Raw genomic sequence first — 17,944 nt, 5'->3', positions numbered from 1 at the left:
GATCTCTCTTTAAAATGTTATCAAACAATTCCAGATAACATAGTCAGAAATTCTGAAAGTACATATGATGTAGCATAGGTGATACAGTATTCACTGTTATAAAAATCAGCACTTTTTTTCACCAGTATTAAAATTACTTATATTTCAGTTTTATGATAAATAAAGTAGTGATTGATAATTCTCAGGGGTGTTATCACGATATTTAATTCAAAATCACACACACAGGGAATAAGTGTTTAAAATTGGGGGCAGGGGGAATCAATACTGTGTATATCCCACACACTGCCTTAACCTACCTTATTAAAATAAGAGTTATTATTTTATGTTCTACATTATACTGTTTTCTGGAGGAATACTAATAACATGATGATCTGTTATCTATAACAGTATTTTGATGGGCCTTCTCAAGATTCACTAGTAGTATAAATTCTATATTAATTACATATGTAGACAGCTCCATCTTGTGGGAACAGTAACAAATCAACCCTCTTCAGCACACTGGTGGCAAAATTCCTGAGACACAGCAACTTACCTTTAAAGAAATAAATCATCGCAGAATATAAAATAAATCCACACTTTGTATCATAACTTCTTGATCTAGGTGATAAGTAAGAAGACTGATTAAACGAATTTACTAACTTTCTAAAGACGCTGTACTCTTAGGACACCACATACACACTATTTACAGAGGCTTCAGGAGTAAGTCTGACCTATAGCACTGGTCTTCTTTAAAGTGTAAGTGTACCCAAGAGAACCACACTATTTCTGGCCACGGATAGAAATTAGGCGTTTTCTCAGAACTCCAAACATAACTGAGGCTCTGCATGCCTGATGTACCTATTATGGGACGTGACATATAGCACAGAATTGTTTATTTCCAATACCGAAGCTTATTTTCCATGCACGCATTTCAAAAATTACCTGCACTAAGCTAAATAATCACTACCTTCGAATAGCTATCTGACAGTGTACATCTTGACAGATTACGGCACTGAAAACAATCCTTATAGCAACTCTGTACTTTTCAAAGTTAAACTATCAGACAGACAAATCACATATTGAAGTATCTTGGAGAGAGACACAGAATCCTGAAAGCATCCAACAGCTAATTATTTTAAATTACAAGACAAAATTAACAGAATTTACAACATACAGTCCCAGTTCTGTTGAGAAGAGAGTGAGGAAGTAGCAAGCCTTCCAAACGCTTTTCTTCAGAAGATGACTATTACATGCAATTACGTCTACGCTAAAAACCTCTCTCTCACTTTAAGTTGCTTCACATACACCAGAGAATGAAGGGCAAACACATATAGGTTATCAAGAGAAATTTTACATGTGTAATATATAGTTCTTCCAAATTTTGTTTACATTTATACACTTCTGAATGAAGAACCTCAAGGAACCTTTTCAGCTTTAGGGGTCCCTGAAGTAGATGCCAGTGGTCCGTAACACAGCACAAATTTAGAATCATAGAATCATAGAATAGTTTGGATTGGAAGGGACCTTAACAACCATCTAGTTCCAATCCTCTTGCCATGGGCAGGGACATCCCACCAGATCAGGCTGTCTAACACCCCATTCAACCTGGCCTTGAACATCTCCAGGGGTGGGGCAGCCACAGCTTCCCTGGGCAACATGTGCCAGTGTCTCACCACTTTCATGTTGAAGAAATTCTTCTTAATGTCTAGTCTAAATCTGCCCCTCACCAGTTGATACCCATTCCCCCTTGTCCTATCCCCACAAGGCTTTATGAATAGTCCCTCTCCAGCTTTCTTGTAGGCCCCTTTCAGGCACTGGAAGGTCACTATAAGATCTCCTCTCCAGGCTGAACAAGTCCAACTCTCTCAGCCTGTCCTCGTATGGAACACGCTTCAGCCCTCTGATCATCTTTGTAGCCCTCCCCTGGTTCTGAAGAGCAACATTTTTCTCAGCCTGAGTCTTCCAACCAGGGAAAAAATAAAGGAGAAAAATCATTGATGTTGGAGACAGAAGTTTGTATTTGATTTTGGCAGCAAAAAAAAAAAAAACCAAAGCCCCACAATATACCATCTTAATTTTCAATCTGGAATGAGAGAACACTAACTTTAGTGACTAGTTAGACATCAGTACTGCAAATCAGTGACATCATCCTAACTGATGGGGTAAGCAGGGCACCCATCAGCAGAGCTGAAGGATTTTTCTGGGGACGTGTAGCAGGTTATTTCTCCATATTTCCCAGAACTCTGTATATAGACAGACTCTTATTCCCTGACGCATCCCAACAACTGGGCAATATGAGTCATATTAATGCCATTATACAAGGTAAATATAAGATAGAGCAGAAAGTACTCGGAAGATGGAAAAATTCAGTGGGCATAGTCAGAGACTGCTCAAACTAATTTAGGAGAAAGATGCCTCAGTCACTGGCTCAACGTTACTGCAAGAAGGATATTTTTACATCAATCTATTCTTACCTCCTGGGCTGAAGGGCAAAAGACAAGAATAAACAGATTCAGGTCTCAATGCAAAGCGAAGGAAAATTTTCAGACATGCAACCATATTCCAATGGAAGAAAATCAAGCAATGTTACTTTACAAAAAAAAAACCACTTTATTTTCAAAACTAAAACACAACATGAAAAATATGTACTTAATAGGTCTTATTGACAATTTTTTATGATTACATGCAAAAACCTGTTGAAGCACCAGAGGGCACCATTCTATGCACAAAAATACCAGACACTGACGTTAATCTCCAGAAAGATAAAATTCAGCCAAGAACCATAAAACTTAACCCACTGTCAACTCCACCTGACCCTTTACAAAACAATAATTTTAAAATCGATTATCCTCAAATCATGTGATACATTATACAATGACAACTCCATACATGTGCATTACCACTCTAAGTCATTAGAAGTCTACCTCTTCACAAACGGTAAGAGTACAGCTTCAAAAATTTATTTCTGCTATCATTTTCTGTGCACACAGCCAGGATACATAACATAAATGCCTGAGATCAAATGGGATTAAAAGAGGATCAGCATTTCACTAAGGGGGATGGAAATAAAAAGTTACAGGCCAAAAAAAAAAAACCACAAACTGTAAGTCCAGAAATTAACATAACATATTGACCAGACTCCTGGAAAGGCAGGCAAAGGACATGTGTGCAGACTAGTGTCAAAGGAGAGGAGCCTAAAAATATTTTTTGATGGTTCAGCAAATACCCTAAATTTGCTTTTTCCTTCCTCATCCCCACCATCACATCTATGTCATCTTCCCTCTAGAAAATAAGAATAATCAGAAACTTGAACAAAACTTCCACTGTAATCTACTTCATCAGAATTTAGCATGGAAAAGTGAACTGCAAGAGAATCAGAATGAGAACTAAAGTGATTTTGTCTCTTATACTTATGGCGATACCTGTAACTTTTCAATGGTAAGCAGAACAGCTCAGGTACCTAGGCTTCAGGCAAGAATGAAAGTGAAGAGTTTATTTTACTAAAAATAAAAGCTCCACACTTTAATAAGAAAATAACGTTGCAGGAGATAGTGAATACCTGGTTGGTGATAAATAACTCTGTCACTTAAAAGTCATTACTAAAATGCTCTATCAGGTAAAGAAAAAAAAAGAATATTTAACAAACCCCTTTTGGGTTTCAGATCTGGAAATTTTCCCCCATTTTTTTTTGGAAAAAACCCAAACCCAATCTTTTTACAGGACAAAGTAGCTCCTTACTAATGACTTATTTTCCACCATTTTCACACACTCATAACCCATCCTGTTCTGCCCCATTTCTAGGAGGAATTGCAGGTTCCCCACTCCTGCCTACATTGCCACAAAGTCTTTCATTTCCTTATTACACAAGACATATGTAGCAATTAAACACTGTATACACACATTCCTTACATGGTACTGATAACCACTTAGTAAGTGCCAATCAGTTACATCTCCTTGAATGCTGTGATGATGATGGGAATTACACCTATATGCACAACAGTTGTAAGCCTGACCACGCAACTTCTGAACTGCAAGGGATACAAGAGATAAAGACTAATTTGTAGAACTTCAGATTTAGCATTATGGGAAAAAAAAAAAATTTTTACCTGATCACTTGGATCAGTTAAACCAAGTTATAAAAAAAAGAAATTCAGACAAAATTTTTATTCCATTTTTCAAAGTAATGATTAAAACAAAACACACATGGAAACAAACCAACTCCCAAATAAAGAATGTCTGCTTATGAAAAAATTATGGTTTTAGAAATAATATCTTGTTACCAAAGCCAATTTTGTACCAAGGCTAGAGGTGTTCTCCTCTAGCTCCCATATACACACTGCAAGAAACGGTCCAGTAGGTCCTCTCCCTCCACTTCCCACTTAATAAAAAAACAAACAAGCAAAAGAAGACCAAACAACAAATAAACCAAAACATTAAATAAAGTTGCACAAAACACTGACCAGCCAAATTACAATTCTGCTCTTAAACCAGATCTGTCATTGTGACTATAACCATGGCATCCTTGCCCACGATACTGTATCACACACTCCACTTAAGCTGCAGTTTCACAGGAAACATTGCAGAAACTTCCTTTGTCCTACAATACACAAAGATATTTTCTGTTTACACAAACTGCAAATGTCGTAGGGATTTTTCCATGGAGTAATTTCATATAGGTTGTTGCATACACTCTAAAAAGCTTTATAAAATAATGTCCAGATGTTTCCTGTAATTCAACTGAAGTTATGGTAATAAGCACATTTCTTAAAATCTAAGCAGTCTTTCTATGTCAGGCACTACGCAGGGTCCAGTTCTGCCATCCTTGTTCATAATTACATCTCACCGCTCTATTTGAAAGATTGCATTACACGCCAGAACAATGCAGAACTCAAGCTATGGCCTAATCTGAGCAAAGATTTTATTAATCTTAGTTTAGCTGTTATGCGTTACTTGCCTGGTTTTCCTGGATGTGCAATTTCTGCGAATTGTTCTCACTAATAATATCCTGTTTCTATGAGCAGGAAAGGGCTGAGTACAGTTTGTTAGTTAACATTACTTCCTATAAGCACGGTCCATATTCTGTAGTGGCAGCACTACAGCAGTCATTGTTCATGCTGGATAAGCAATGGATCACGCTGATAGCTGTTAATGGACATCCTCTGCAGCGAAACATGAACTGATAATCAGTAAGCCCAGATTTGCAATAGACTTCCTCCTTCCTGTTTTTACACTGCTGACCAAGGAGATGCCTCTTCCTGCTAAGCCTTTGTGCGACTTACTGATGTATGAAGCAAGAACTGAAAAACAAGTGCTGCACTACTATTTTTTTTTTTCTGATTTTGTGCTGTAATAGTAGATAAAACAGACAAAGAAAATTCCAGCTTCACTCGCTTTGGTGCTGGCTATCGCCACATGATTAAATGCAAGTTTGGCCATCTGGTTCACACACCTAAATGGATACAGTGGACATAGTTGGAACCTATGTTATTTCATAGAAAACAGAACAAGAAGTTAAAGTCCATATAGGACTACTCTTATCTCCCCTTATTGTTTCCACAGAGTATAATATAAATCGTTCCATTCTTAGGAGCAATGAATCAATGAAAATGTGAGCTTTTAAGTTTTTAAAGATTTGATCAGTTTTCTGTTATACATGTCCCAGAAATAATTGGCAATCTACTACAACCCACAGCTAATTTGTCTCCTTTATCTGGAGCACTTCAGACAATCTTCAAGATAAGTACGTATCAATCGTTTCTGTACAATCTTCACAAGAGATCAAAATAGAACAGAACGTTTAATGTCACAAATGTCTAAGTTACTTCAAAAGGCTTTGAATACCACCACTACACAAATGTAAATACATTATTTTAGAAATCAAGAAGTTCCAGATTAAATAAAATATCCAATAACTAAAATTTTAAATGCAGTTTGAATAAGAATGTATTCTATTCAAACTAGATAATTCTCAGACGTGTCACATTCTTCTGCAAACATAAAACCAAAGCATATATTTTCCAATAAATTTATATTATTAATTTTTGTTAACTCTGTGAGCTCGCATAGCCTATACGTAGAAAACCATAGTGTATTTTTCTCATGCAAATCAAGAGCCTGTACTACATATCTTTTGTACATGCACATTTCCCAGGATCACTGAAGAAAATGAAAGTTGACTTTAAAAAAGTTTTAATACAAAAGCCCAATTAAAAGTAACTCACAGTGTTCCTCTCTGTTAGGAAGCAACTAACAGTGTTGAAGCAACTGGCCTCTACTACTGTTACCTCACTCCAGTCCTCTGCCTGCTGGATAAACGGACTAAACGGCAGAAAATCTGTTCCTGCTTTAGGGAAAGGTGATGCCCCAGAAACTCTACATTGGCTACCTGACTACAGTTTACTAAGTTTATGAAACAAAGCAGAACAAACATACAGTGTATCAACTATATTACTTTTACCCTGAAATTAACTAAAAACAAAACTCAGAAGAAAAGGCTGCCTTCCTGTAATCAATGGAGCAGAGATCCTTCAGTCACTGCACATCAGGAAGCCTGCGAACTGTGAAAGGCGCAGTGAGAGCCACTACCAACAGAAACATCTAAGTGCCTGTGACAGAAAGGAGACTACAGTGTATTAAAACTGAAGTATGTGATACTTGAAAGTTTAAACAATTCTTCTTGACATTGAAATATCTCAAAAGTTTCCCCCTTGGCACACACACTACTTGTATGCATTACTCATTCTGTACTACTCTGATTCATGGAAGAATTGCAAGTTTTGCAAGCAAATTACTTCTTCTGAGACAGTGAAAATCCCACTCATATATAAAAAAATTCTATATACATAAAGTCCCATTTCTCTCTGTAGGTTTCCTGGTGCAGAACTGCTCAAAGACAGCTTTTAGGTCCTGTCAGACCTCAATTTTTTCCATCAGGGCTGACACACTCTAAAACTTGCTTCTTTCCTTCGTAATTCCTCTGTCAGTGATTAAGTTCCCGACTAGTTTGGTATTACTGGCAAAGGCTGAGGTACAGGAAGGACTTCAGCCAGGCTCCAGAAGAGACTGTTAACTCCTTCCTGCATAGGACAGGCTGTCAGGCATACAAATAATTCCTTAGCAGGTATAGACAAGATGAGGAAGAGATGTGTTGTTGAGCATACCTTAAGCTGAACATCAAATTGAACATGATGTCATTGTTTTATCAAGGTGTGTGGTGACAGGGATTAGGTTTGGCCATTTCAACCATCATCAGATAATAGCCAGAAAGACTGGCAAAAGCCAGATTTTATAACTAGCCACAGCAAGTCCTTCAGTAAGATAAAATCTAATGCGATTACTTGATGCTGATGCAAAGGGAAGTTGATGTTTTTGAAAGAGGTAGCACTTAATAGTTTACTACAACCCATAGAAATTTCCTATTTGCGAACCCATTCCTGGCATTGTCTTAGAAGCATTATTTAAGAAATATCAATCCTCATGGACTTTCATGAGTTCCTTCTAGTAGTATAATCCATAAAATGTCACACAATAAAACTTGCTTACCTGCAGTTGCTGTAATTTCAGCCTTGTAGGTGCAAATGCTCCAGCACTTACAGGTCACAAACAGGCTTATATTTAATTTAATTATGCTAATGCTCCTCAGGTAGATATCAGTACTGAGGCAATTGCAAAGCCTCAGAGCAATGGTTCAGCAGTGCACACAGAAAGCTGGAGTACAGTGTATACTGTTGGCTTTCCTCAAAAACCTGCAAGAATGTAAGTACTCATGTGACTGGCATTTGTGAAGGATGTAAAATTAGGCATTTGCTATGCATATGGCAGGTCCAAAATCTAGGTCAGCAGACACTAAATAAAATCAGCTAGAGGAATAAGTCGATGAAGAAATTACATGAATAACAATTGGCTTTCCTGAATTTCACTGATGTAACAGTGAATAAGCCGTTCATATGATGGGAAGGATAAATCTTGATGAGACACGGTGATACAAACTGCATGAACCACCTATCAAAGTCACTTTTCCTGGATCTCTCAGCACACCATCCCTCTATTTTAAAAGCTTTACTGTATTTTGAAACATGTTTCCTAAACACGGGAACAATTTCAAGCTCTTTGGTAATGCTTGCAAAATCTGAGAGAGCTATTTCAGAAGTATTCTTCACATAGGTTACAAGTTAGGTTAAAGCTTCATTTGGCAATTGCCCATTTGGAAAACACGGCAAGAACTGAGTCAGAAGCTGATGCAGAAACACTTTAAAAGATCAAGACAACCTGATTCCAGACACACATTTCATGACAAACTCTATCACAATTAAACCTAAAGATTTTTTTGCACAACAGAAAAATGCGCATATGATTACCCACAAACAGTTTCAGGCTTTAGAAAAGTAGATAAAATATTATGTTGAAACTTTCAGCAATGGAAGCTAATCCTTAGCTTCTTCTAAAACAGATTTTGCTCCCAAATGACAAATCTGCCTGAAATATCAGGACAGCTTACACAGAAATCAGAACCGCACATCTGCTGCTAAATATATAAATGCCAGATTAATCAGTTTACAGTATGAACTTTTCTTACACTGTTTTGACTCTGTGGAATGGACTAGTGACAGAAGAATATTTCTTCTCCACAGCAATACGCATGGTCAAGGACCTGCTCACATAGACATTTGCTTTATCTAACCGTTTCCTTACAACTTAAAACATTCAGAATATCAACAAATCCTGCACCGAGTGACAAACCCTGCAACCGACACTACAAACCAGCCACCAGCTTTTCAGGATACACTGCTCTCAGCAAGCAGGCCATTCTCCTTACTCTGTAGCAATCCACTTGCAAAGCAGGAGTTAGCTACTACAATAAAGGTAAACTGATATATAAATATACATCCAAGTACACTCTGTGACCTGATCCATAAAAGACCACAGCTAAGACAGAAGGATTTTCTAGTTCCTTTGGGCTACTTTGTAAGTTCAGTTTGAAAGTGAACCAGGAATGAGACACATTAACCTGAAAACTAAGCAGGGCTAGAAGGCAGACCATCAATGAAGATACAGACTACTGATTTTCAAACCCTAAAAATACCTTATAATATTGTGAAACAGCATTCAATTTTAAATTGAAATACCTGATCAAGCCATCTCAGTTTTGATTCAAAACACTGTTTGATGATCTCCTAGTCCTTTTATGTTTGGTCTGTATTTAAAACAAGACTAAGCTATGGACAAAAATGCAAACTGCTGGCTCAGAATCCAAAACCAAAATAACAAAAAAACAGAAAAAATACCCTTAGGTAATCATACCGGACAAGTAAGACCACAGGGCAAAAATGAAGGCAACCACATTGTCATTGGATAACCACACCACAAATCCCAACAGCCCATTGGAAAGTACTCAGAAAAAATATTTCCCAGCTGAAATATGACTGTGCTAACACTGTACTCTCTTCACACATCCAGAGAAGTCATTTATACTATCTATGCTACTCCTTACAAACTATTGCTGTTAAAGATACAGAATGATTTAACTAAATCATGCCTGCTAATAGTTGTAGCATACGCTTTCGGTAAAAGAAGTTACGTCGAGGTTTCAGAGCATGCTGTCATACTCCAAAGGGTATTTTAGGCACTTTGTTCACTTGGCTTTGGACGGGCCCCCTCAACAGACACAGGGGACAGGCCCCAGAATGCATAGAGGAATATCTCCAAAATACAAATTATGGCTCCCAGTTTGGGTAAAGCACCTGCACTTGCGAAGTGTACCACAACTCAGTAAAAACAGCAGAATTAGACTCTTAATCCTTAATTCTATCTCTGAATTTTCTTAGAAGTCTTGATCGGCAAAGACAAAACAGTCTTCTTCAGACCACTATCCCTACCTTTGCTTCCTCAATTTATTCTTCTAATGATGCCTTACTGAAGTGTGCCTTTACCTTCAGCTCTTCTGAAGCACAAGGACAGATGCTCAGGTTTGAACAGTTATCAACTGCTTCTAACACATCACTCATGCACATTTATGAGGCTCACAACAAACCTACATCCCACTTCCAAACTCTGTTCAACGTAAATGAGGAAAAAGCTGCATCATACAGAAGTGATTTTGCTTTGCAGCAGGGTGGCTCAGAGCTGCCTTTACCAGTGCGATGTAGCCCTAGGTCAGTGGAAGGTCACTGCAGCATACTGCAGCATCAGACAGAAACGCATCAACCTAACAGCTCTTGTCCGTTTCATGCCTGTAGTCAGAGATAACATACCAGTGAGATGTCTTCCCAGGAGGCTGTCTAATAACTCTGCAAAGAAGTTTCATGGCCAGCGCAACTTACAGAAAACTAGAAGATGGTCTAACATCTACCAACTGACAGCTCAGTAATGACAGATTTCAAGAGCAGAGGAACACAAAGTTGGTTAAAAGCATTTTTACGCTGACTTTCAAGCCACACTTCTGAGCTGCAATTGAGTCAAAGCCACAGAGCACATCCCACTTACAGATACATCCACAGACACAGCACCTCCTTATCAACTGCACCTTAGCTACAAAATGGCCATCATTGATGCCTCCATCATTTTTAAACTTTATTTTTGTATTAGGTGTTTAGGCAACTGTACGTGGGCGTGGAGGTACTCCTGACCAGCTGTGCATGAGGGTCACAGAATACGGCAAGCTCAGCAACACAAATGTCATGAGACTAAATGTTCAGAAAAATTCTACCATAGACTTATGCAACACATAGTCAAGCTGTAGTTTAAGAGTTAATTCATGTATTTTTTAAAAAGGACCTTAAAATATTACACATTACCACACACTCAAAGAGACTCTCAAGTATAACATATCAGGACATTGGCAGAAACACACTTCTACTCTTTTGAGCTCCACTTTGACCTACTTCAACCAACTTAAAACTAACTAACTAGCAGATAAAGTCAATTATTTTCTTCTGAATAGAATTTATTAGTTACAGCGTCGCATTCAGCAGAGTATTCAAGAAGCATGAAAACTCTTAAAAACTGACTCAACATTTTGTTAATATGTATTTATATGGAGTTCAGCGAGGGCCTGAAAGTGTTTTGTTATTAACTATGTAACACATTTATCTTTTGTTTGGAGAGGGATATGGGAATTGCCTTTCTTCTGTTTTGCCTTTTTTCTTTTTCCTTTATAAAGATTAGAAATGTGTGGACAACTCTCTCCGGTTTTGCAAAGTCCAACAGCCTGTATATGACATGAACTATAAAATATTAACATGCTATATAAAAAGGTGAGAGTGACAATCCTTTAACAGGTGTTGTCATTAATCTTGTTTAGTCAGCCATCAAAGCTAGAAAGATGCTGATAAAAGTTTCAGTCTGCTGAAAAAAAAAATTAATCCTGGCATGCCACAAACACAGCCTGCCTATTTAATGAAAGGCACATTATAGAGTTGATTTAAGTCTCGTTTATGACTCAGCGAGTGTCACTAAATTTAGAGATGCAAGGTAAATATCAGCAATTTTAAAATCAATTAAACCACTTAAAATTTGAAAAGAAAATTAATTTGATAAAATTAAGAGATCGTATTTGATATTTCTTGAGGTGCTCAGCAATCTTTAAGAACTAACTTACTCTCCTAAATACTCCATACTAGCTGTATCTTGATTCCTCCTATAAAGGACCTGCACTGCGCATTCCTATAGATGAGTGAATCTCAGCACTAAAAAATCACCTGCAAGATCAGTCTGTATGTTGTTCCTTATCTGTAAATTACACACAGAACCATTACAGATCTAATATGCTATTATTTTTTATATCATAAGCACAAGCGCTGACACTCTTCTAGTAGGGTAGGAAGCAGCACCCTGGCAGGGACAGCTACACGAATCTGGCGAACAAAACCTTGAGGAAAAACAAGAGCAGAAACATGTTTCCATGGAATCTGTGTAGGGCCTACAAAAAAATTATACATCCTTTGTGAAGCATGGATGCATTAGGAAAATACTGAGCTCTCTATATATAAACAATTAAGGATAAGTCAGATCTCGGATATCCTACAATCTTCAGCATTTAGTATTACATCATGCTACTTAACTGAACTGCTCACCTCAAGCCCTTTCTTCTGTTCTGCTTCTTAAAGTACGTATATTGGTCCTTCATTTCATCTTACAATGCTACAGTCTCCCAGCATTACAGACCATAGATTACAAAAATGTTCCATTGCACGTAATGAAATGAATGTCATTTCAGTCATTACATGAATTGGTATCAATGGCTTCCATGACCAGAAATCAATGGATCACTTTATGTTGCAGCCTTATGCAACCGCACATGGAATTACTCAACACATTTCTTCGATTTTTACTGCATAGCAAGTAAAAATCATGTCCCATTTTACATTCATACTTTTGTTCATTGGAATAGATTTTAAAATTAGATGTGGAATTTTAGACTTTTCCCTTTTACACATCAATTCAGAAGTTTTACTAGGTGTGCCTGAACAGACAGTTCTCATTTTAAAAATTTCTGTTTTTATAAAGTAGCACCATATTTCTGTCATGTTGACTGGACTTCTTTCAAAACACTCAGACAGGTGTAACCCTTTTCTTCTAATTTCTTTGATTTGCAAATGAACACTATAGGTTAAATCAGACCAACGCTGCATTTCTTGAAGTCAGCAATGCAAAACGCCCCTCTGAAAAGTCAGTAAGATAACAAGATAGACAAGACAGATAAGATACAAACAGAAAAAGAAAGGGCAAGAACATGTAAAGAAGTGAAGAAACTAAATATTTATAAAAACTTTGACACATTTTAAATGTATACTGTGGATAAGAGATTCATATTGTCCCTCCCCTCTTTTACATCCCTCCCCCATCCACACCTGTGGTTCCCAAATACGTGTCTTCCACCATGCAGCCTGGTTCTCTGTATGCCCTTACATAGGTTCCTCTCATATAAGCTCCATACTGAAGATGGTTGCAAAACTGCAATTATATTTAATATTTTATTGCTAAGTTTTTTGTTTTGGTGTGGTTTTTGCAGACATCAACTCCAACCTGCCTGGGCTTGTTGGCTGAAACATGGCTAGGCTGCCTCCAGAGACAACTCAAGTGTGAAAGCATCTCAGCTGCTTTCACTCAACCCGAGCTCACGAACTCTTGCAAGTGAAGCTCTTAACGATGCTCAACTTCAACACCGCCACACTATACTCACAATACTGGTTGTGCTTAAGGAACAGTAAGGCGAGATTAGAGCACAGTTTGCCCTGAGCTGGCCTCAAAGACTAGGCTGAACCTGAAGCAGCCCCTGCATGATGTCTGGACCACCCCTCGATTTGGGCTCTTTGAGGACTGATGGGCCCCAGCCTCGCACAAATGCCCAGCCTGCCACCTCCCACACAGCCCTCAGCGCCGCAGGACCCACTGCAGACATACACAGCCAACCACAACATCATTCAATGCCAAATGCAAAATTACCCATTTTACACACAATGTACATTTTTCTTCTGTCAGTTCTCCGCATCAGGTTCGCCACCTGCATACCCTGCACTTGCCCTCTCCCAGCCCTGCCCACGCTCTCCAGCAGGCATCATTCCCTCTCCAGGAGGAGCCAGCAGGGCTGTGCTCAGCACCCCGAGGCACGCTGCCACACAAACCGCCTTTTCCAGTTCCCTGCACGCAAGCTCTCTGCATCTTCCCAAAGAGATAACACACAAATTCACAATTCTCTCTCTCTCTCTGCTTTGGCAGGTACCTGTGCTTTTTCCACTCCCTTCAGACATCTGAAATAGGTATAAACTGGAGAGGGGCAGATTTAAGACTGGAGATGAGGAGGAATTTCTTCACTATGAGACAGTGGCACAGGAAGCTGTGGCTGCCCCATCCCTGGAGGTGTTCAAGGAGCCTCGGGCAACCTGGCCTGGTGGGAGGTGTCCCTGCCCATGGCAGGGGGGGTGGAACTGGACGATCTTTAAGGTCCCTTCCAATCCAAACTATTCTATGATTCTATGACAAGGCGGAACAGCCTCAAGCTGCGCCAGGCGAGGCGACTCTATGATTCCATCTCTGCCCAGCGAAGCATCAGCTCAGCTGCGAGATGAAGAACCCCTTTCCCAGCACCTTCCTCACCCCGCCGTTCTCCCCAGGCCCTGCTCCAACTGAAGGCGCGGACACTTTTCCACTGGGAAAGACCGAACCATCCCTTCTCTGCGCCACTCGGCAGCGTGTGGACCTGGTTGTTAAGGGGCGCGGTGGGGAAGGTCAATTTCGCGACGTTTCATCCCGCCCCGGCCGCTGTCACGCTCCCCGCGGGCGGGGGCGGCGGTTCCAGCCCCATCGCGGTGCGGGGCCGGAGCGCTCCCCGCGGGCCACCGCCACAGCCCCGGCCCCTCGGGGCGCCCTCACCTCAGCGTGGGTCCCACGCAGGCCGTGTCGGTGCTCTCGATCTCCTGCAGGATGCGGTCGTGCTCGGGCAGGCTCTCCGCCATCTTGGGGGGCGGTGCCGTGGGGCGGGACGGGCGGTGGGGACAGACCTGCGGGACCGCCCCGCCCCGCCCCACCTGCGCGGCGCTGAACCGCCCCCCCGGCACCGAACCGGACCCCCCCCCCGGCACAGAACCGCTCCCCCCGGCACCGAACCGACCCTGCCCGGCTGTGAGCACTGGGGGTGGGAGCCAAACACCTCCTGGGCAGCTCTGCAGGGCCCGAGACCTGAAGAACAAGGGTTGCAAGGAGAGGCTGAGGGAGCTGTGGGCGTTTAGCCTGGAGGAGACCTCATTGCTCTCTACAACTGCCTAAAAAGAAGTGGTAAAAAGGTGGATGTTGGTCTCTTCTCCCAAGTGACAGGACTAGGGGAGATGGGTATAAACTGGAGAGGGGCAGATTTAGACTAGTCATAAGGAGGAATTTCTTCACAATGAGACACTGGACAGGTTGCCCAGGGGAGCTGTGGCTGCCCCATCCCTGGAGGTGTCCAAGGCGAGGCTGGATGGGGCTTTGAGCAGCCTGGTCTAGTGGGACATGTCCCTGCCCATGGCAGGGGGGTTGGAACTGGATGATCTTGGTGGTCCCTTCCAACCCAAACCATTCCATGAGTCTATCTCTGGCCAGGGAAGCATCAGCTCAGCTCCGAGATGGAAGATCCCCTTTCCCCCAGCACCTTCTCCACCCAGTGGTTCTCTCCCACCAGGCCCTGCTCAAACTGAAGGCACAGACACTTTTCAACAGGAAAGACCGATCCAGCAGACAGCCTGATCTAGTGGGATGTGTCCCTGCCCATCACAGGGGGCTTGTGACTAGATGATCTTTAAGGTCCCTTCCAATACAAACTATCGTGTGATTCTATGACAAGGAGGGACAGCCTCAAGCTGCACCAGGGGAGGTTTAGATTGGACATTAGGCAAAAAAATTTCACAGAAAAGGTCATCAGGCACTGGCAGAGGCTGCCCAGGAAGGTGGTGGAGTCACCATCCCTGGAGGTGTATAAAAGATGGGTAGATGAGGTGCTTAAGGATATGAATTAGTGGCAGATAGGTATGGTTGGACTCAATGATCTCAGAGGTCTTTTCCAACCTGGTGATTCTATGAACCTTTACAGTGAAGAAGTTTTTCCTAATGTCCAATCTCCCCTAGCCCAGCCTCAGGCCATTCCCTCTCATCCCATCCCAGCTCAACACACTGGTGCCCTGCAAGCAAAAGCACCTCCAAGCCCAGGCACCCTTGGATGCCCTGACCCACACCCTTCGCAAGGCTGCACTGCAGGGACAGCCTGAAGGCTCACAGGCTCCCAGCCTTTTCCTTTGGGCCAGTCCTGGTTGGTTCCTTGGTGTGGTTCATTTTATTTTATTTTATTTTATTTTATTTTATTTTATTTTATTTTATTTTATTTTATTTTATTTTATTTATGCATTTTGGTTTGCTTTTAACCGCCAATGCCAGCAGCACTGACCCCTGACACAGAAAGTCTGCAGGGGTTTCTGCATTAAAAGCCAGGCCCCCGACTCGTTTCTTTCCTTCCTTTAGGTGACTGGGACTCAGTGGTTGGGATAAAAACAGAACGGCCAAAAAGTGCATCATTTTTTGCATCGGCTGGCTGTGCTTCTCTAGGAACTGGTGTGCTGTTTGCTAGTGCCCTCCAGCACACGTCCAGCAAAACTGCCTTTCCCATGAAGAAGGAATAGATCATTTTCTATTTACATTATACACTTGGCGTTTTGTGGCCAAAGATAAGCTATTCCTTGGGTTTTGCATGCTTGAGAGGCAGGATACACCTGCTTTCTGGGCAAAGTTATCTGCACGCTAGTGGAAAGCCAGTATAAAGAAATAGGCCCAGAGTGTGAAACTTCAGGGCGATGTGTGCTTCTTCACTGGGGAACTGACAGCAGTTTACAACTGCAAATGCATCCAATTCCAGAGACCAGCCAGTTACAATTGTGTTTGGCATCCTTCCAGTTACTGTAATCAAACTCATCATCTCTCCTGCCCTGGTGCAACTGCACCTGGATGCTGGTTAATGAGCAAATAAACCAAAGACTCTGCATGTCTTGTCTATGCTTGTGGGTTTATCACATCCAGTGTTTATTCAGATGAATCAACAAGGACTGTTCCAGATGTAGATAAGTGCCTACAAAGTGCATGAAATAAAACAGGAAAAATCGTACAGGCTACCGCTGCAGTAGTATTTCCTTCAAGAAATCACTCAAATGCAGTAACAATCATCCCACATTCCCTTCTTTTTTCCTCCCCTCACCAAATTACTAAAGTAGTAGATTGACACATACATTTTTTTTAGGGTAAATTACATTTTCTTTCTTTAGCCTGATAGTCACTGCAATCTGACACCTACAGTGCCAGGCAGGCTATTTTTAAAACTCTTCTACAGATACTGACAGTATAATTAGGCTCATAACATCATAATCTTTAATGTATTACTTTTTTGTAGGGATGAATATGCAGAGGAAATTTTTTTTCAGTTGCACTTTTACCATTAAAAGGTTCCATAAGCTGTAAATGAAAAAACCATTAAAATATTCAGATATTTAGGAATATTAACAGTGAAAACTTCTGTACTTCTTTCTTTATGATCAAAAAAGGTTACATTTATTAAAAACCTAAGAATAACCAACTAATTCTTAAAAAATATAGCTAAAACCAATTTTCTGCTTGTTTTCATGTTTAAGAGTAATTTCTTCCTTCACGGAGAATCAGCAGCCAGCTTTCAGTGACAGATAGCTTTGTCCTGGTGAAAGAGCTGGGTAGGTGACCTTGGTTTGTAATTTTTCATTTAGGGACAATCACATTGAAATTAAATAAAATCTTCCTGTAGATTTCAGGGTCAGGAAAACAAAGTTTCTAATCCATTGGGCTGACTCAAAGAGCAGCTATAGAACGGAGCAAATCCATCATGAGCAATATAATATTATCTAAATGATGCATACCTTAAGGTGGTTCCAAGAGGCAGCTGAAAGGACTGGATCTCAGCAAGGGCATTTTCATATATCTGATCTTTGTTTTCTTCTATATACAATTCTGACAGATTTGACTTGCTTTTGTTTGCCATAGAGTAGCATAAAACTAGTCTAACTTCAGAAGAGGACTTTTATTCTGATTATTATCGTTGACTAAGTGACTCTGTAGTCAGCAAAACCAGGCATGAAAAAAACAGATCCTGCGCTAACCTCGTGACTCCTGAGGACTTTGTGTCCAAGAATGGTGCACAGCTGCTGTTTTCCTGTCTCTGCTGGTAACATTTGCCTTGTATGCAGTACCCAGGCCTGCACAGTCTTTTTGCGTGTGTGTCCTATTTATTTAACAAGAAATTTACTGGCAAAAATAATATTTCTACATCCTTTTACTAGTTCACCAGTAATAAATGTTAAGCCTGAAATCTAGTCAGTTTGAAAACACAATTTTAAAGTCAGCTCAGACAAGAGACATCAATGCTCAATTTCTCTGTTGTTGTATGACATTAAAAATATTATTTTTTTTAAAAAATGTCTTT

At 40.5% G+C, this 17,944-nt stretch overlaps 1 protein-coding gene across 9 annotated transcripts in view; it reads right to left on the bottom strand.

Moving 5' to 3' along the window:
* The window catches only part of EXOC6 (exocyst complex component 6), a 93,553-nt gene extending 75,926 nt beyond the window's left edge, over positions 1-17,627 (bottom strand). For 2 of the 9 annotated variants that reach the window (XR_008450682.1, XR_008450684.1), the window contains exon 1: positions 17,382-17,626. Coding sequence is in view for 4 of the 9 variants with exons in the window: in XM_054071579.1 (XP_053927554.1) it covers positions 17,382-17,503 (122 nt within the window). In the remaining 5 variants the exon portion in view is untranslated. Of the gene's footprint in view, positions 1-532; positions 598-4,933; positions 5,140-14,349; positions 14,451-17,381 lie in introns of those variants that run through there. The other 7 variants (XM_054071581.1, XM_054071582.1, XR_008450683.1 and 4 more) reach the window with 6 other exon arrangements.
* Positions 17,628-17,944: the final 317 nt, after the last annotated feature.

This window comes from Cuculus canorus, chromosome 7, assembly GCF_017976375.1.
Source record: "Cuculus canorus isolate bCucCan1 chromosome 7, bCucCan1.pri, whole genome shotgun sequence".
In the NCBI taxonomy this organism is placed as follows: Eukaryota; Metazoa; Chordata; class Aves; order Cuculiformes; family Cuculidae; genus Cuculus; species Cuculus canorus.
This window is presented reverse-complemented; position numbering and strand designations above follow the sequence as displayed.